Source organism: Cavia porcellus, unplaced genomic scaffold (genome assembly GCF_034190915.1).
Source record: "Cavia porcellus strain 051 isolate PalLab524CR breed Dunkin Hartley unplaced genomic scaffold, mCavPor4.1 scaffold_26, whole genome shotgun sequence".
NCBI classification, from domain to species: Eukaryota; Metazoa; Chordata; class Mammalia; order Rodentia; family Caviidae; genus Cavia; species Cavia porcellus.
In genome coordinates this window covers 34,751,283-34,771,791 of record NW_026947509.1, presented here as the reverse complement: position 1 = coordinate 34,771,791, position 20,509 = coordinate 34,751,283, and the positions used below count along the sequence as shown (strand labels likewise).

The following is a 20,509-nucleotide window of genomic DNA, read 5'->3' as shown; positions in this document are numbered from 1 at the left end:
TCTTCTCAATGACTGTCCTTGTGTGACAAGGGTGAATTCCTTTTTTTTTGTTTTTGTTTTTGTTTTTTTCCTTTTTATCGGTACCAGGGATCGAACTTACCACTGCCTGCTTGCAAGGCAGGCGCTTATGCCGCTGAGCTAAATCCCCAGCCCCCCAAGGGTGAATTCTTACACATAGGTGTTTTTCGTATCCCACAGCCACTTCGAGGCATTAACACAGTGACTCTTGGCTCCATGGGGTCCCCGAAGGGGAATCAGGAGATGCAGCTGACAAACACAGCTCTGCGTGCAGACCAGCTGGGCCTCCCCCATCAAATCCTTCTCAGGGATCCCAGGAAACCGCTCTGTGCCTTGAGGATTAACAGAAAACAACTCCTAAGGAGGGAGGAGGTCCCAGGGGCACCCTGGCAGCCAGGGTATGGCTGTGCTGAGTTCAGAATTGGGGCAGACGGGCTTGGGGGAAAGGGATGGCTTGGGCCAGGAGCCAGCAGGTCACACCCACCAAGGGCTCTGCACCTCCAAGACACACCTAGGAGGAGTCAGAAGGAAGCTCAGCTCTAACCCACTACTGGACGGGCACCCTGCAGCGTCACACTCAATATCTGGGCTACCCAAAGGACCAGAACCATCCCAAGGCAGCTATGCAAAGGAGCTGCAAAGTGTAGCCCAAGCCAAGCCCACACTGTGCTGTACAAATCTGTTTATTGAGTTAATTCTGATTAGTCCTATTGTTTTTCCAGTGATCGTGCTGGCTCCACGGATATACATATGTGCATCTTGGGGTTTTCCAGGCTAGGAGTACAAACGAGGTCACACTTACGGTCACAGGACAGCTCTGACCCTCCCATGGCTTTAGCAAGCAGGAGTTTCAGCTTTTCACGACTGGGTTCCAGCTTTCCTGCCTCCTGACTGGCATTGCCGCAGGGTGGGCCCTTTGATGGGACCCCAACCCCAACCCTAACTCTGACCCTAACCCTGCGTGAGCCTCCACCCATGCACCTAAAATGCTGGACCCGAGTCCCTTCCACAGCCCCTCAGGCCAGGAGTCCTCCTGGGGAGAAGGAGAAGGGACATTGCTGTCCTGAGGTGGATCAGGAGGTCTGCGGTCACCACATCTAGCTCAAGCTGTTCAACTCTATCAAAGACAAACTTCTTTCCGTTTCTTTCACTGTTGATGGCTCTGGACTCCTTCTCATTTTGAGGATCTTGCTCTTGGGGTTCCCTGTTCTCCATTGCAAGGTGGTTTTCTTTCCTCAGAGTGACACAGCAAGTGTCTCTGCCCCGGGTGGTCTAGGGCCAGCTCAGCCCACAGGCAGGGAGAGGGGTGTCCAGGGCCTGTACAGCACAGCCAGGGTAGAGCCTCACTCCTGGTCTGCAGAGCCCTCCCTGGTCTTGAGCCTGTGTCTCCTCTATACCCACCTCCACGCCTCTGTGCCGCCTTCTACCCCCCACTGCCTGCCAGCCACCCAAAGTGCCACTGAACACTGCCACAGGGACAGCTGCAAGACCCTTGCCCTTCAGTGGCTCTCAGTGGGGGAGGGAGTGTGACCAGAAGTAGCCCTTCTCCTGGCCCTTCCCGCCCACCCTGTTGGTCCCCACCCAGACCCCACTCCCCTCATGGCTTCCAGCCTGGGCAGCTGGCCAGGCCCTCAGCCTCCTCCCCTGCGTTGCTTTTCCACTGTCCACATGGTCTCCCTGATTTCTTCTTATCCCATCTCGTGTCCTCCTTGGAGCACAGCAGAGTGGACAGATGGACTCAAACAGCACTGTGCCCGGAACTGCCGGAGGCTGCCTGCAGCCTGTCTATCTCAAGCTCCCTCATTTCCTCCGTGCCAGCCACCAGAGATGGGCAGCTTCCTGGGCAATGACACCAGTGCCAGCAGCCCAGATGGGACCCAGGGGAGCAGGACACACACTTCCTTCATTCTGCTAAGGCTACTCCTGGTCAAGGCAGATTCTTTCTCTCCATCTTTGTGCCAGGGCTAAGAAACAACCTCCCACCCCACTCGAGGCAGGAAGCCGAGTGTGTTTGAGACCAGCGCCCTGGGCCAGGCTAAGACCCTGTTCAAGACACTTCAGGGGCGATGGGAGGGGGGCTGTCCACTTCCAGCCCCTGTCTCCCTTCCCCCAAAGACAGCCTGGCCACTGGCAGCTCTAAGATATCGATAACACCTTTCCACTCTGTCCCCACTGACCCACAATTGCCCAACACTTCCCCCATAGCCTGGCTCGCACTGCCGCATGGGCCCCTCTGTGTCCTGGCCACAGGAGGGATCGGCTTCTCCCTGAGCCTTTCTGGGGCCCAAAGGAAATGAGACTTAGAACTAACTCCTCTCTCCATCTTTCCAGAATCTTCTAAAGAGAAGGATGGGAGAGTAGAGAAACGGCCTTTTTCAGATGCACTCTACCCAACCTTTCTGCTTCCTATCTTTTTGGACTTAGAAATGGAGAATCTGCCCAGCCCTCAGGTCCTCCAGCAAAGCTCGAGTGCATGGTGATGTCCATCCAGCTGACTGGAAAGTGTGGAAAGGTTTTGGGGTCCAAAGAGCAAATATGGATTCCGTGGGCATGGAAGAGGAAGGACGTCAGCTGGAACAGGGTGTCTGTCAGGGACACTGGAGTGGGTCTGTCTCCTTCCCTCAGCCCCGGGTAATCATGGTGTCCTGCCGGACCAGCGGCACCTGGGACAGGCGGCGGGCCATAATGTCCGCACGGAATTCTTTGATGACAAAGTAGTAGCAGAAAACGTCCAGGCAGCAGTTGACGTTGGAGAAACACATGGACAGCTGCAAAAACAGGCTGATGCGCTGCCTGGCCCTGCAGTCCACGATGAAGCCGTTCCTCACCAGGAACTGCAGGCAGTATGCCAGGTGCACCGGAAGGAAGGACGCCACGAAGACCATCAGGCTGACCGCGATGGTCCTGATGCAGGCTCTGTGGCTGCGGTCCCGGAGGCCGAGCAGGATGCGGATGCTTGTGGCTGAGCAGAAGCCCATGACAGCCATGGGCAGCAGGAAGCCGAACACCTGGAGGGGGAAGAAGACCCTGGCACTCCAGGTGCTGTTGGACATGTTGTGGAAGCACATGTAGTTCTCCTTCTTGCCATGGAAGCTGTAGACAGGGATGCTCCCGATCCACACCAGTACCCAGATGACGCAGCAGGTCCCCAGGGTCTTCCTGGGGGACCGGAGGTGGCTGGCCAGGAACGGGTAGCGGATGGCCAGGAACCTGTCCAGGCTGATGCAGCAGATGGTGAAGACACTGCCGTACGTGCTGATGAAGTAGAGGCACTCGACCAGCGTGCAGAAGGCAGACCATGGGTGCTCCACATCTGACAGGACCATCTTGAAGGGGAGCGACAGCACAAGCAGCAGGTCAAAGATGGCCAGGTTGATCATATAGATGGAGGTGGCCGCATAGCCGGGCCACTTCTTCAGGAAGCTGCTGAAGCTGCGGATGGCCAGCAGGTTGAGGAGCAGGCCCAGGAGGAAGGTGGGGATGTGGACGGCCATCTGCAGGGTCTTCATCAGCTTGTCCACGTCAATGAATGAGCAGTTCTGGCTCGAGTTGTGCTGGCTCATGTTTCCCCCTGCAGGGGCAAGGGCAGGGTGGGGTGGACTCAGACGCCTCAGTCGGGCATCGGGAGCACGTCTCCACCCGACCACAGAGACTACAGGGAACCCAAAGGTGATGTCTAACTGCACCACCCCAAGGGAGACATTGCTACCTGCTCCAAAGGAGGTCCCTGATTTACAGTGGGGTTACATGCTGACAGCCCATCACAAGGTACGGAAATTACAAGTAAAAAATACATTTGAGCCAGGTGAGGTGGTGCATGCCAGTAATATACCACTTGGGAGACTGAAGCAGGAGAATTGTCGTGAGAGTGAGGCCAGCCTGCATTACATAGCGACACCCTGTCTCAAAAAAATATATATACATAAAAGCTGAAAGCAAACATTAGATGCAACTAACCTGTGAGCACCACAGCTCAGCTTAGGCCACCCTAGTCGTGTGGGGTATAGTCACACAGCTTGGCCTGTCATTGGGCAAAACCATCAGACACAAAGCTTATTTTAGAGGTGAATGTTGAGTCTCTCCTGCGACTTTATTCACTGAATAAAGTACTGAAAATGTAAAACAGCGTTTGTTTGGGTGCATGTTCCCAGCATGCTAACACTGAAAAATTATAAGTCAAACTATGGCAGTTGGTGGGGATTGTCTGCATATCGTTTCAGACTCTCTCTCTCTCACTCTCTCTGTCTCTCTCTCAAGTGTGGTGTGTTGCTATCTAAAGATTGAACCCAAGGCCTTCACACTGAGCCTCACCCCCAGCTCTCTTTTTATTTTTTATTTTGAGACAAGGTATTATTAAGTAGCTAAGTTGCCCAGGCTGGGCTCAAGCTTGCCACCATCCTGACTCAGCCTCACACAGTACTGGGATTACACATGGGAGCACACCAACACTCCTGGCTTCATTCTGTCTTTCTACACACACACACTTTTTTTTATACGAGGCAGGCTATCACTATGTAATCCAAGCTGGGTTTGAACTCACTGTGCAGGCTAGCCTGATCTCAAGCTCCCTGTGATCCTCCTGCCTCAGCTTCTTGAGTGCTGGGATTACAGGTGTGCTGGCGCCACACCTGGCTGACACACACATTTTCTTTTCAAACATGGGACCCTTCTATATGTGAATATCTCTTTTTTCACTAGAACCCCATTGAAAGCAGTTAACGACAGAAACCCTGACCAAACAGGCTTAAGCAGAGGTAGAGAGAACTTCATGGAGAACAGGAAAACTAGTTCGGGCTCCCTGCAGGAACTGCTTGCTGAAGGGTTCCAATGCTGCTTCCAGGCCTCAGCCCCTTTTTTCCCACTGTCCCCTCTGCTGCTGCCCACTTTCCTGGAGTTGAGCAGAACTGCCTCCACCCGTGGCCAGAGCGATGGTTGTACCACATCCCCCAGCTCAGGGACCGAGCTTTGACCCATCCAGGCCAACACCAAGCAATGCATCTCTGCCTGGCTTTCTCCCTGCAAGGATTTGCAAGAGCTGGAGGTGGCTGCCTCTTGTTAGCCTAGAGAGAAATCTAGACAGAAAGCAGAGAGCTGTGGAAGAAATGCCGGCCCCAGAGAGGATAAGGTGAGGGCCTGAGGTCTGGCAAGGGCATGAAAAGGCTTAAGACAGCAGAACAGCAGGACAGAAGCGCGGGGCTGCAGAGGTGGAGTCCCTGGAGGAGGCCCTGGGGCAGATCTCGGGTATTCAGCCCAGGACTCCGGAGCCAGTGCTGCTGGGAAGGGAATTCAAATACGGCCCTGCTCCCCACCTCTGCCTGCCTCCTCTCCCTCACTACTTCAAGGGACAGTCGCAGCCAGTGTGGGGTCCCTGGATGGCAAAGCTGTGCCCCTGCGGTGAGCAGGAGGTCAAAGCCCTAAGTCTGCTCCAGGACTCACACTGTATCTCCTCTGCCCCCCGCTAGGGCGCCTGGCTAACAGGGCCCCAAGATGCAGAGTCTGTTCCCGGAGAACTCTGCTTTGGTGACAGTGCAGTGGTCATTTATAGCTTAGGAGATTATACTGGGGTTTTCTAATTAAAAAATAGCCCACGCACTCAATAAGATGTTCAAATAATACAAGAGAATGTGCCAAAGATGGTCAGCCTCCAGTCTCCTGGGGGCTGAGCCGTACCGTCCAGAGACAACCATGGTTACCTGCCCTGACACACTTTTCCCAGAAACTTTCCCAAGTATGTACATTTACACACATGCACATATAAGATGTCTCCTTTTTTTGGTCTTTTTGAGACACAATTTCACTGTGCAGTTCAGGCTGGCCTTGAACTCACTTTGTAGCCCAGGCTGGCCTTGAACTCAAAGCAATCCTCCTGCCTCAGCTTCCTGAGTGTTGGGATTACAGGGGTGCACCAACACAGCTGGCTCAAATTTTGGAAATACTATACCTACTGTACTTGGTTTCCATTTAGCAATGTTTGTTGGAAATTGTTTCACAGCTGTGTATATGAAGCAACTTTCTTTCTTTCTTCCTTCCTTCCTTCCTTCCTTTCTTCCTTCTCCTCTTTCTTTTTCTTTATTCTTTTTTATTTTTTTGAGGCAAGGTCTTGCTTTGCAGCCCAGGTTGGCCTTGAACTTACATCGATTCTCCTGCTTCAGCTTCCTGAGAACTAAGACACCAGGCCTGCGCCTTCATCCCCGGTACCCAGTGCAACGTACTCTAGCAGTCTCACTGTATTCTGTTGTGTGGAGGCGCCATGACTCATCTAACCAGCAGCTTATTCATGAGCTTAATGTTTTACTGAGAAACAAAAATCCCACAATAAAAGTCCCTGAGACTTACACCTTTGCTAGCAGGCACTGCTGAGAATTCCCATGCTGCTCGTGTCTCATCGTTAAGCTCCCTAGGGACTCAGGGGAAGAGAGGGTTCCAGCATTTTTAAGATCTTACATGAAATACCTTTCCCTTAACTAAAAAGAAAAAATCATGCATTACGTCGATGCACACATAGGTGCTGTGAACATTCTCGGAACATTCCGTGTATGCTCTTTGATGTGGCAGCTTTCTAGGAGTCTGTGCTTTCATGTTTGTGAATTTCTCACCGGGACTTGGGAGAAAATATCTCGAGGTGCGCAAAGATCAGGGTCCTACAGGTGTGGAACAGCGCTCCCTGGAGCTGTGTGTCGGAATTTCTGCGGAGGTAGGTCCCAAACGCAGGCCCTGTGGACAAAGCAAGCCCAGATGGCCAGCCTGCTTCCTGCAGAGGAAACACACCAAAATACCCACAGGCCTGTCTCAGAAACTGGCCGGTGTAACAAGACAGCCACAAGGTATATTTATCTGATGGGAAAGGCAGGCCCCTGTGCAACGCACATCTGAATGAGCGCTGTGACCACACCAAAGGGCCAGAAGGTGAGAGAAGTCATCGCGGTGGGAAACCAAGAAGGGAAAGAGAAGCGCAACTCAGAAAGGGCCCTCAGGCCACCTGTGTGTAGCTGGGAATGCTCAGACGAACCGTGGATGGGTGAGTGTGATGGCACACACCTGCCATCCCAGCACTGGGGAGGCTGAGGCAGTGGGACTACAGAGAGTTTGAGGACAGTCTGGGCTATGTAGTCAAGCTGCGTTTGAAAAAAAAAGAAAAGAAAAGGTAAACAAAATAAAATATGCTCGAAGATCAAGCCTGAATTTGGCCGAAATGCAAAGAACAAAAACTACTAACAAAGGGAGAAAAATGATCCAGCGATCTGACAGGAAGCAAATATCCGAGGGTGCTGGGATGCAGCAGGCATGTGAGTGGGGACGGGCCTGAGGCGACTCTGGGAGGACCATCTCTGTCCTAGGGCCTGCCGGCGGCGTCCCTCATTGGAGGACTTCAAAAGGAAGCTTCTCACCTGGTAATCTCTGAAGCCCGAGCTAGCAATCACTCTATGGACCCGCAAAAAGAAATAGGTTGAAAAAACCAAAAACCTTCCAGCTAATGGCAGAGTGAGCAGAGAGCCTGAAATATTAATCCTCCGCATCCCCTCTGCAGGTCTAGAAAAGGGGCACACGGATTGAAAAATTTCCCGGCTGGCCAGGTCATGGCTCAGGGCTGCGGAATACAGAAACCTCCTCTCATGCAGATATGGTCTCAAGAAAAAAATTCCCTCCGAATTTTAGACTCCAAGAGATAATGACAGGGTGTGCAGCACAGCGACATGAGCTGGAGGGCCTGGGAGCACTGACAGCAGGAAGCTATGCAAGGAGAATTAATGGAGACAAAGAAACAGATATGGGATCATGGGGGCACAGGCTGGAGACAGAGGTCACCAGAGCCACAAGTTGCTGGGGCACGAGAAAACAGGGCAAGGGGCTCAGTATTATCTTAGGTAATACTTAGATAATACTGTGGGACAAGGTTGTGCCTCCCTGGGGGTGCTATAAAACTGCAGGTTTTATAAGTATCTCAGGTTACAGGAGGTGGGGATGAGAGGAAAAACAGAGCATGGGTGAAGCACAACTCTTCTTTCTTTCTTTTTTTTTTTTTTTTTCTTTCTGAAACAAGGTCCCACTATCCAGCCCAGGCTGGCCTCAAACCCACAGTGATCCTCCTGCTTCAGCCTCCTGAGTACTGGGATTATAGATGTGCACCGCCATGCCCAGCACAATCACCAACTCTTTGAAAATTCAGCTTAATTTTACTCTTGGTTAACATGTAACATTCACACGCAGCAACAGGGCCCGATGTGGTATTTTAACACACACCCCCAGCGTGCATGGACCTTGCCTGGGCCATTAACTCCCCCCTGCCTACCGTTTCTTTATGTGTGGAGCCCTCCAGTTCCCCGTCCAGAGTTCATAGCACAGAAAGGAGGTGATTATGGGGGACCGTCACCTTGCCGTCTGCCCAACACCACGGCTTTTCTCGTGGTTTGTTTTTGTTTTAATAATCACAGAAAACATAAGTGTCAGGCTTTTTAAAGTCTTAAACTAAGTACTGTAAAGGAAAGGATGTGTCTTTAAAATCCCCAAAGAGTAAAAGAAATAAAGGAAAGCTTTGGACTTGATCGCAAAGGAGGAAAAAACCAGGCACTGCAACATAACAATAAACAAAAATTCAAGCTTCCTTTGCCAACATACTCAGCTCAATTAAGGAACAGAATTAGGGGCCCGGGGGTTTAACTCGCTGGTGTAAGCGCCTGCCTGGCAAGTGTGAGGTCATGAGTTTGATCCCCAGTACCAAAAAATAAATAAATAGAGATAGAAAAGAAACAGAATTGAACTCTGGTCCTCTAAAGGGCACACTGAAGTGACACAGCACGTTCCAGTGTGAGAGTCCCATGAGACAAAGCAAATGTAAGTGGAAGCCCCGGTGGCAGCACACAGGACCAGTGCCACAGCACTTTGGAGTAAAGTCACTCACCACAATAAAGAAAGTTGTCTTTTGGTAATGAAAGAAAAACACAATTGTGAAGGCCACTGCTGTATAGTAATCTAATCCATCGGATGGCTCTGGATAAAGGCATATAAACTGAGCCGCCTGTAATCCCAGCACCTAGGAGGCTGAGGCAGGAGGATTGTTGCAAGTTCAAGACCAACCTGAGCTACAAAGTGAGCCCAAGGCCAGCCTGAGCTGCATAGTGAGACCCTGTCTCAAAAAGACAAAAAAAGTATAAACTGGACACTGTGACGCACACCTGTAAGCCCAGGATCTGAGAGACTGATGCAGGAGGATTACTATGAGTTTGAGGGCCAGGCATGGTGGCATATGCCTGTAATCCTGGTAGCTAGAAGGCTGAGGCAGGAGGACTGCTGCAAGTTTGAGTCGAGCCTGAAATACACAGTGAGTTCAAGGCCAGCCTGAACTGCACAGTGAACCCCTACCTCAAAAAGAGACCCCCAAAAGTTTTGGGAAATCATAAAAAAATTATAAAGATAAATAAGTCAGTTAAAGGAAATACCAGAATCAAGAAATTTAATAGGTGGTGGTTTTTGGACAGAAATGCGTATCTCTAACCACTATGGTCAAGAAGAAAAGACTCAAATGATCAAAGTAGAAAGAAAAACAAAGAGGCAAAGCTCAGATGGCGAGGAACAAAAAAGTAGAGAGAAACTTACAGGCATTGACATCATCGATGATTTGGGAACAAAACCCAATTTACCACAATTGAAATACGAGTTGACACAAGAAGCTGAATTTATTAATAGGCCAATAATCGTGGGAGACACTGAGAATCTTACCCAGTAATTCCTGTGCTCTTAAAACAACCCCTCTTCTTTAGGCTCCTCTGTCCCTCTGTCCCTCCCCCCTCCCCCTCACTCTCCCCCTCTCTTTTTTTCCTTTTGGGGCTGGGGATAAAGCACAGACCCCTAAGTACATTTGAACCACTGTGCTACAACCCGGCTCCTCATTTCAAATTTTTAAACAATAGATATTTTCCATATTGTATGAACTATTTCAGAACATAAGACAGTGTTCATGAATTTCTACCACCACACAAATTTATCCAACTATCAAACATAACAGAGGAAGAGCTATTACTTAAATGCAATTGTTAATATATATATACAGTTTATACACATAAACACCCATATATATACATAGCATACCCTAATTACAAAGTACTAGATAAAATTCAGGATGTTAAAATTATAAAACGTCATTACTAAGTCAGGTTTAGTATACAAATACAAGACAGTTTCAAAGTTAGAAAATCTATTGATATTGTGAATCATTAAGCAAAAATGAAAAGTCATCTGATTATATCAACACACACTTTTCACAAAAGTAAGTTACACAAAGGAATAAAAAATTATTTTCACGAGGCTTGGTGTTGCACATCTGTAGTCCCAGTACTCGGGAGGCTGAGGCAGGAGGATCACTGTGAGTTCAAGGCCAACCTGCACTACATAGTGAGACCTCCCTCAAAAAAAAGAAAGAAAGGAAGGAAGGAAAGAAGAAAAGAAAAGAAAGGAGAAAAATACTTTCTACACAGCACAGCAACTTTGTATTTAATGGTAAAGGAATAAAGACACTGACACTGAAATCAAACACTAATAACTTACAACCTTCAAACAATGCACTAGGACATTTAACAGAAATAATAAGAATAAATGCAACATTTGCTCACCAAAAAATCAGTAATATAAAAGGAAAGTTTAATCAATAAATTATGCTGAGACTGTCATTGAACAGTTCAAGGGTAAAAACTAATTTAGATGTCAGCGCATACCACACAGCAAGAGAAATTTCAAATTCATTAAAGAATTACATTTTCAGGGGCTGGGGATTTAGCTCAGTGGCATCAGCGCCTGCTTTGCAAGCGTGCAGTCATGAGTTTGATCCCTGGTACCAGTAAAAAAAAAAAAAAAAAGAATTACATTTCCAAAAAATCAATGACATAAGCACCTGCCTTGCAAGCACGCAGTTGTAAGTTCGATCCCCGGTACCAAGTACCAATAAATGAATAAATAAGTAAATAAATACTGGTTACTAGCAGAAAGTAAATACTTTTTTAAAAAAATCAAACAATAAAATGACCCCATGAAAATTTAGTAGAAAATTTGTTTATAAAACACACTGGAGGAAAAAGCTCTTTGCCAATTTAGAATGATTAAAAAGCAAAAAAGGCCAGGTGTAGTGGCACATGGCTGTGATCCCAGAACTTGGGAGCCTAAGGCAGAAGGATCACAATAAATTTGAGGCTAGCCTGGGCTACATAAGCAAGTTCAAAGTCAGCCTGCACTGCATAGTGAGACCCTGTCTCAAAAATTAATTAATTAATTAATTAATTAATGAAAATCATATTAAAAAATAAAATAAAAGCAAAAACACTGACTAACCAAAAGCAGAATTTTTTAAATTAAAAAATGAAACATCACATAACAACCGGAAGAAGCAAAATGTTAAATTATGTTCTTTGTGATGAAGAGATTCGAAATAAACAAAGAAGCAAAGGACGAAAACAATTCTCAGAAGAGGATTTAAAAAGACATGAAAACTTTTACTTCTCAAATTTAGCAAAGAACCTGGGCAGGTTCCCGAGAAATGCTTCCTGCTACACAAATGAGTAGGAACCCGTTAATATACACGCTTGGGATTCAGTCATTTAAAAAAGGACCAGAAAAACTGCATTAGCTTTTTATCCAATAATTCTTAGACTTCACCTTAAGTAAAATACGCAGAAGAAAGGAAAATTATATATAAAAATATGCTTACTTTGGTATTTTTTTCTAGTAACAAAAACTACATAAAAACTTGTAAATGCCAGCAAGAGGTTAATTTCATCAGGGTAATGGAGTCAATGGAAACTCTCCTGCATTATGTTTATGCTGACTGAGTTATGTAAAAACCCACAAACTAAAGACTTCTCTAGTCAGAACGATTTTAACTGATTGAAAAAACCCACGCAGAGAGGGAAAAAAACCTAGAAAAAAGTTTCCACACACCTAACAGTGGTGCCTTCTAGCAGCTAGTCAGTAGGTGATTTTCAAATCTGTTCTCTTTTATGTACTATGCTAATTATATCATAAGATACATGAACTACAAAAACAATTTAAGGTTCTCTAAAAATTATATCAAACTCTGGGAGAAAATTGTAAGAATTGTGGGGATGGGGATGTTGTTCACTGGCACAGCGCCTGTCTGGCAAGCACAAGGTCCTAGGTTTGATTTCCAATATGAAAAAAAGTTAAGGATCACGATAAAAATGAAAAAAGACACACACAAAAAAAGTTAAGGATCATTTTCGATTTTTCCTTAAATATCAGACCTTCAAAGTACGGTCAGGTGTAGGTTTGATATATGGCAAGTGTGAGGTTTACACAGAATTCAAAGAAATGTGTTGAGCTAACCAGAGGTCAGCTGGAAGGTATAATCTTACCAGCTCAAAAATGAACACTTTGACCAGGTTTAGTGGCACATGCCTGTAATCCCAGCACTCAAGAGGCTGAGGCAGGAGGATCACTTTGAGTTTGAGGCTAACCTGAACTACATAGCAAGACCCTGTCTCAAAGGGAATTTAGGAATTTGAGAGCAAAGCATAAAGTGGACAAGAGAATTAGAAAGCATCAAGAGAGAAAGCAGCTAGGGGCCAAGAAAGCAGTAGCACAAACCCCGCCTGTGATTCTTAAATATAATTTTAAAAAATCTTTCATTTTCCCATATGTCAGCCTTCATGGATAAAAACAACATTAAAAACTCCAATTGCCAGGTTGACAGTGAAAAGGAGGCTTAAAAAAATAATATCTAAAACATAACTCACCTGAAGTTTGATGAGTGATTAGCAGAAATAAACAGAGGCAGAATTTGAAACTTCAACATTTTTCGAATTGGATAGTTGCGTTAAATTACCTTACCTACCTTCAAAGGACCAAAAGAAGAGGAAATTTACAGTAGAAACTGAAAGCGAAAATCACTATATCTCAATATAGAAAAAGGAGCAACTCCATAGAGGTCTACACAAATATCACTTTAAAATTTCATATTAACAAGCGCTGTACAAAGAGCATCCCTTTTTTAAAGGTCCAAGCTTTTTTTTTTTTTTTTGTCAATGCGAAAGACAGAGAAAAACAAAAAGGCAGGGGTTGGGGACACAGCACAGCAGGAAAGCGCCTGCCTGCTAAGGACAAGGTCGTAAATTCAATTCCTGGTACCAAAAAAAAAAAAAAAAAAAAAGGAATAAAGAAAGAAAAAGAGAGAGAGAGAATGAAAAGGCATAGCACAATGATGAATAATCTAGGGTTTATCAGGCATCTCTAGAAACCAAGGAGCCATGGAAGGCAGGTTTTCACAGGGAAAAGACCTGCGAAGGTCAGGACTCCCTTATAGTAAAAGTTAAGGACAATGTAAACTTGCAATTTATGTTCCAAAGAGACAGCAGAGCCATCCGTGGTGGGGATGTTCCAGAAATGCCAAAAAAAGGGAGCCGAGATGGAAAAATAAATGTAGTCAGAGAACTTAGTGCTGCTCTTTAAAAATATCACTCATCAATCAGCTGAACAAAGAAATCAGATATCTGGGTGGCCCAGCTGGTGAGGAGGACAAGCAGACCCAGGTGGAGATGAGACCGTTCACAAAGACGATCTGCTCTGCAGAGGAAGGGAAAGGCTTTCACCGAACCAGTGCCGATTCTGGGGCCAACGCCTGGCAAAGGCCAAGGCCGTTTTCCACTGTTTGGTCTCAGCCTGAGAGCACAGCTCCCGGTCAGTCCCCAGCCCTGCGGCAGCTTCCTGCTATGACCAAGGTGCAGCAGGCTTCTCTAGGCAATTTCATAGCACGCGGTCAGAGATCTGATGGGAAGGGAATTGCTGAGGTCCGGAGAGGAACAAATGTTTACACCCCAGAGCTGAAAGCAGTCGCAGTTGAAATGAAAACAGGAATTTCTGTGTGTTTTTCCTGTAAGCAGGAAAATGAGAAATGAGAGGGGCCAAGGCTACCCTGAGAAAACCTAGAAGAGGAACAGCGGTGCTCGAGGGTTGGCTGGCCTGCAGGGCTGCATTCAGAGAAGTCGGGGGGGGGGGGGGGGGGCACGATGCAGGCAGAGGGAGAAAAGACCAGGGGTGGAAATGCTCACAGGAGGAGGGTCGTCCCTGGAGGGTGCTTTTGTTAGTTTGTTTTTAACCCTGAAATGAAATATTCCTCCAATATATCACTGTTTTGTGCTTTTCATGCTGTTTTGTTTTGTTCATTTTGTTTGTTTTTGAAAGGGTCTCCCTATGCAATTTAGGTTGACCTTGAACTCACTATGTAGCCCTGCCTAGACTCAAACTCCTGGCAGTGCTCCTGCCTCAGCCTCCCAAGTGCTGGGATCATGGGCATGCACCACCACATCTGGGGTGCTTTCTCGTGCAGAGGAGACTTGGAGTCCAAGGCCTTGGTTCTCCTGTGGCTCCCTCACATGATCCCTGGAGTCCCATCCCCAGAGTTCTGGCCCCTGACAGCAGCCTCACAATGCTGGCTATTGCTGCCTATCAGTCCACCTTCTGGACTGTGCAGGTGCAGGGCGCTGTGGCCCCTGGTGCCTTAACCCCTCACCCCACCCCACCCTAGCCCACCTGGTGTGGCTGCGTGGCTGTATGTGGGCAGCCCAGACAGCGAAACCCAGCTGCGTGGCTCGGCACCAACCCAGCCGTCCTTCCACTCCGTCCCGGGGCCTGGGTCTTCCAGAGAAGCTGGGCCACCGAGGCACGCAATGGCGTCATCTGTGGGTGGCAGAGCCCCCATCTACTCAGGCATCAGATCTGGGTCACCTTGGGCCGTTCGCACCCCCACCACCACCAGGAGAGAGAAAAACAGGTGCCGCGGCAGGTGTGCAGTTTGGGGGACCTGGACTTGCCCCAGCCCGAAGTCACGCCACCCAATCTCCCCGCCCAGAATCTGCTTGCGCTTGGGTTGAAGTTGGGCTCAGACACTCACTGGGCAGCAGTGACCTCCCACTCCCCTGGAAATAACCCACCACACTGCTTCTGGACCAGGCTGCAAAGAGGGACTCGGAGCCCAAGGACAGAGCCCTGGTGCCGACTCTGCCGGAGAACCGCAAGGTTGGAGCAGGGACTCAACGCTGAGCGCTCCAGGGAGGTTATGCGCACACTCCAGGAACATTATCGCTGCACCCATTTTACAGACAAGAACGCTGAAGGGTCCCCAAGGTCCCACAGGCAGAGGGGGGCCCGCTGGGGCGCACATCCTGGGTCCTTCATCACACACACCCCAAACCCCACCCCCGCAGTGCCAGCAAAGCGCGCCTCCATCCCGGAACCTCCCCCCCTCGCTCCTGAGCTGCCTGGCTCCGCCCCGCCCGCTCCTCCTTCTGCTTATCATTTCCCTCCCACGCTCATACCTCCGGGCCTCCCACGTCATCCACCCACTGTGACCAAGGGGGGACCAGTGGAGTCATCTGTGTACCCCATGGGAGTGTCCCGCAGCTGCCCAGGACATGGACCTTTAACTCATGACGCCTCCTAAAACGTGGTCCCTGGGAAAATCTTTCAGGGCAAGCGGAACAGGGCCGAGTCCTCCCCGGAGATGAGGGACATCCCGGGCATCTTGTAGACCCTGTCCTATCCCCACCACCATGGGCAGCCCAGAGCCCAGCCCAGGGCAGTCCAACAGACGTTTCTTGACCTGTGTCCTCACTGTCACGACGAAGCCAGAATTTTCAGATTTCTGACTCCTGCTGTGTCTTCCCTCTTGGCCTCTCCAAGAGACACTGCATTAAGACTAAGAGGTGCATGGTGACACACACCTCTAATCCCAGCCCTTGTGAGGCTGAGGCAGGAGGATTGCCATTAGTTTGAGGCCAGTTTGGGCTTCACAGTGAAATCAAAACCAGTGTGAACTACATGATAAGATCCTGTGCTCCAAAAACAAAATCAACAACTACAGTAACAAGCAACCGCCAGATGACAGTAGTCACAACTGGCTAGGTGCTCACCAAGGGACAAGCAGCCCCCCTCATTTACTGAATTCAGAGCCCAGTGAGGAAGAAACCAAAACCATTCCATTCTCCATGGAGGTAAACTGAGACCAGGGAAGAAGCAGCAGCTGGGAGTGGCTGGACTCAAGCTCCCATGCACTCTGCTGGCCCCCAGGCACCCCAGGCACACTGCTCAGGGCCTGCAAGGTGATCCCTGAGAGCGCTGGGTGATTTCCCAAGCAGATTCAGAAGGAGTGGGCAGGGCCTGAGAAGGTGCTGGCACCTATGCCAGTCCCACGGTGACAGCTCCAGGGCTGCCCATGGGAGGTCCCCACATTGACCTCACGCTATAATCCTGACTCAGATCAGGAGGAAGTTGAGGGTTCGTAGAAAAATGTCACTCACAATCAGGGACAAACTAGGGCTGCCTGCTGCTGCTGCTGTCATGAAGCGTCCCCAGGGACTGTCACTGTCCTGTCACAGCAAAGCTGGGGCAGGTGAGGCAGAGCCCCACGGGGGATGCTCAAGAGAGTCGATCAGAGTCTGTCTAATAAAAGCCAGGCCAGATCAGACACTTCCTGCCTCAGTTTCCCTAAATGGCCTCGAGGCTGTTACCTGTGGATGGTCCAGTGCAGCTGAGAGAGCTGGGAAATGTCACTTCTCCTCCAGGCTGGGCCACCTGCCTGCTTGGGGCAGCGCCACTTCCCTTCTGTGGCTGAACTTCCTTGGAGTGTAATGAGGGGGTGGGGCCAGAGGTTCCTAAGTGGCTGAATCGAAGCAGGTCAGCTGTTTCTGGGGGGACCCTCCACCGGGTACCTGTCCTCTGGGCAGAACCAGAATATGGGGCCAGGGAGCACATTTCCAGTAAGAGGACATGAACTCTCCGGTCTTCTTGGAAGATCTGTGCCTCTACTCAGCCAAAAGTGAAAAACATGCATGTGTGTGCGAGTGCATGCATGTGTGTGCATGTACGTGTGTGTGCCTCTGTCCGTCTGTCCGTGTATGTCTGGGTGTGAAGGCCTGGGAAGTTTTTGGAAGAGAAGGAAGACAAGGACATCACACAAGGACAACGAGGAGCTGACAAGGGCCACCATGACATCTGTCTAGCACTGCTAGAGTTAAGATGGGGAACAGAAAAGTGGGGGTGCTGGGAAGGTGTCAGGAGGCCAGGTCGCTGTGTGTATCCCCGGAGTGGTCGGCAGAGCTCACCTCAGGGTCTCCCATCTCGGATCCTCACACGTCCAGGCAATAAGGAAAGTCTGGGCTGAAATTCGGCCCAGTGGGTGCGGTTCCTAAGCCCTCAAGCTCTTGGAGGCCCCTCCAAGGACCCTGGTATGAATTATTCCCTCCAAGTCAAGTGGGCTGTGACTTTCGAATGTCTACAGAAATAGAAACTACCTGAGGTGGCCCTGGGTGATTCGTCCAGCATGGTCGTCGCTGTAGCAGCTGCATCTCATGTGAGAAGCTGCCAGCCCTCCAGAGCTCCAGCTCCCGTTGTTTGATGAGGAGGTTGACAAGATGGTGACAGCCATTCTAGCTCCCTGCACTGGTTCTGGTCCCATGGCACTGGTACATGGGTACCTGCAAGCCCGCTTCTTGCACCATAATGGGGCATCAAGACAGGACATTGGACAATCCTTTCCCTGATGAGGTCCCTGCACATCCCTGGGCCAATCTATGCCAACGATGGCTGCCAGATAGGCAGGACAGCCAGGAGTTCATGGCCAGCAGCATAGAAGAGGCCCACGCCTGAGCCTGTGGTGTCAGAACATTGGGAGGGGTCCCTCACCCTCTGAGTAGCCTGCAGAAAGCAGTATCATGGCTCAGCCCTCCTCCGAGAAGGCTTTACCAGCCTTCTCCGGCCACCTTCTTCATAAAAATGGGAGTTTCTGTGTCTTGTGGCTTGTTGTTTAAATATTTGACTATATGAGCACAACTCAGAACTGTACATGTGGGCGGCTAGTGTACTATCTCTGCCCCAGCTGCCTAAATGCAATTCCTTGCCATTCCCTAGGGAGACACACGGGGCTGAGGCTGGGGTTCCCCAGGGAGCAAGCCACCCAGGTCCCACCCATGGCCCCAAAACTGCACCCAGCACCCCCAGCCATCCTCAGCTCGACCCAACAGTCATAAAGAAGAGCTTCTTGGAAGACACCCCTCGCCCTCCCAGAGGTACCATAGGGTCCTGCTGGTCCTGTCACCATCCAGGACAAATGAGAGGCTTTGAGAGCCCGGGAAGATCCTGCCACCTTCCAGATGGGGACCATAGGACAGGACACCAGCACGTACCTCCAACATCACCAGCACACAGCCCAAGAGCTCAGGAGCTAGATCCTTCGAGGGTGGGGACCAAGCCCTTCTGATCGAGCTCACCACCGAGGAGGGCTCCACGACACCTGGGGACTCACCACATCCTCTCCCCACGCTGGCTCTGCCGGGGCCTCCAGCTGCTCAGGGCCTGGCCTGCCCTCCCAGAGCAGCCCCTCCACAAAGGTGATACTCCACAAGGCAGGGCACACACCAGGCAGGGAATGTCGAGAGTGGAGACTGGGGGCAGGAGGAGGGCAGGAGTCCAGCCCATGCTCCCAGGGCACGCACATACACACGCACACCCACACTGTGCAGGGATGTTGTGGAAAAGCTGTCCCATGAAAAAAACCTTCACATCGTCCTCGCACTTGTGCAACTCAGAATCCATCACAGTGGCAGTGGAGCGGCTCAGGGACCAGATACTGAGCAGCCTCACACCAGAGGCAGAAGGCAGCTCCGGGTGGGAGCAACAGCCAGGACAGGAAGGGACAGGGACAGGAAGTGGATGACAGCCTCCTGAGTCATCAAGGGAACCTGATCCTGAGGAAACCCCAGCAGGCCTGGGGTGGGGACCGCTCCCCTCAAAGAGGCTCTGCAAACCTAACTCCCCTGCTTACCTAACTTCTCTGAGTCTGCTTCCTCATTTGGAAACTGGGGTCACGAGTTCATCCATCAACCAGGGCTAACCTGTGCTCAAAGCTGGCAGTGGTACAGTAAATGTAGCACCTGCCACAGAGACACTGAGTCATCGCTGGCAGGGTCCGGGGGCTCAGGGTGCCCACCGAGCCCTTGCCTGAGACCATGTCCCTCATTGATTCGGTATCTGCCGCCATCTCCCCTGCAGGGTCTTTCTCTCAACAAAGGAAAGTGGGGGTCCCTGGTAATGGGTGCCAGCCCCAGCAGAGCCTGGGGGCAGGGGAAGGTGAGGTGGGATCAGAGGTGACTCGGGCAGGCTTATGTCATGTGGCACCTGCTCGTCTCATCTTCTGCTCCACATCTCCAGGTTCTGTATCCTTCCTTCCCTGAACACCACCTTGGCATGGAGCCTGCATGGCTCCCACGGATGCTCAGGCTGCTGGGAATCCAAAGTCCCAATCCTGGAGCCTTGGCCAAGTCCCAGGCCCCCATTCTGCCCCCTGATTGTCCATGAAGACATCTGGGCCCTAATTGCCACTGGTGCAGACCAAAGTTGCCAGGCTTACTTGCAGGTGGGCACGCTGGTGCTGGCAAACATCAAGGCCCGAAACGCTGAATGCCAGGAGTAGGGGGAGTAAAACTTGCAGCAGCCTTCTGGAAGGCACCGATCCCCCCTCCCCAGACCTCCCCTCCGTCCTCCCTGGAAATGCAACCAAGAGGCCAAAAGAGGAAGTCTAGGTACTCCACCAACTGCACATTCCTGTCCCTATTTGCCCTGTTCCGAAGAGCCTGGTGCTCCCGCAGCCCCGGAGCTGCCCAGGAGTCCTGCTTAGGAGTCAGCTCTCCCAGCTGTGGCTGTCCTGGCGTTGGAAGGCCATGGCACTGGGCAGAGGGGGGGCCTTTCTCTATGAAGATTCTGGAAGAGACAGACATCCAAGCTGCCACTGCTGCTGAACTCAGGGTAGGAACTCGGTGAGCTCTGTGATAACAGGACCCCACTTGGAGGGAAGCTGACTGTGTCCCGGTGGTCCCCATGCCCTGTGCATGGAAGCTCTGTACTCTGCGGGATTCTTGGGGTGGGGTGGGAAGGAACTGTGACCTGGCTGTCGGGAGGACAGGGTCCTAGGCTGAACCCTGCCAGGAGCTTCCTGCCTGATCTCTGCCTGCCTAGGCCTCAGGGCTGGTGGAGGGGACCTGGGTTTCTTCTCAGGTTCTGTGCTTGGCCTCCATGGCTTTAGCATTCAAGGTCACAGCTTCCAAGTTACTCTTGTTAGTCTCTTGAGGCCATGGAGAGAGGTGAGCAGGTGGTGGACCTTTTTGAAATATATATTTTTCCCTTTATGTTTCCTGCTGCCTCAAATGTACTGTTTTCTTTTTTATTTTATTTTTCTTTTTTTGCATTTTGGCTGTTAATATACATTTATTTATTTGGTGCTAGGAACTGGACCAGGGCCTGGACTGTGCTAGGCATGCACTCTACTCCTGAGTTACATGCCAGCCCTAGATTTCTGCTTAGTGACTCTCTACTATCCCGTCAAGCCCTCCTCTGCTTATGTGCATTTTTATCTTTGCTTGGCTTCATGGAAACTGCTAATTCTGGTAGCATGGGCTGTCCTTTTGTTCCCAGGAATCACCAGGTAGCTAATAACGAG

The 20,509-nt window shown here is 50.1% G+C and overlaps 1 protein-coding gene across 3 annotated transcripts; it reads right to left on the bottom strand.

The window, feature by feature from the left end:
- Window positions 1-685: 685 nt before the first annotated feature.
- Gpr55 (G protein-coupled receptor 55) lies at window positions 686-18,330 on the bottom strand. 3 transcript variants are annotated; one of them, XM_063237126.1, is made up of 2 exons: window positions 18,201-18,330; window positions 686-3,589 (listed from the first exon to the last, which is right to left on the bottom strand). In XM_063237126.1, the coding sequence occupies exon 2, from the start codon at window positions 3,579-3,581 to the stop codon at window positions 2,640-2,642; it is 942 nt and encodes a 313-aa protein (XP_063093196.1). In that variant the 5' UTR covers window positions 3,582-3,589; window positions 18,201-18,330; the 3' UTR covers window positions 686-2,639. The 3 variants fall into 3 exon arrangements, with proteins under 3 accessions (XP_063093196.1, XP_063093197.1, XP_023422778.2); XM_063237127.1 differs by lacking the exon at window positions 18,201-18,330 and adding an exon at window positions 12,759-12,855; XM_023567010.2 differs by lacking the exon at window positions 18,201-18,330 and adding an exon at window positions 6,615-7,032.
- Window positions 18,331-20,509: the final 2,179 nt, after the last annotated feature.

What these genes read in the sequence shown, in the direction of transcription:
- Gpr55 (XM_063237126.1), bottom strand. Translation starts at nt 3,581, where the DNA reads ATGAGCCAGCACAACTCGAGCCAGAACTGCTCATTCATTGACGTGGAC.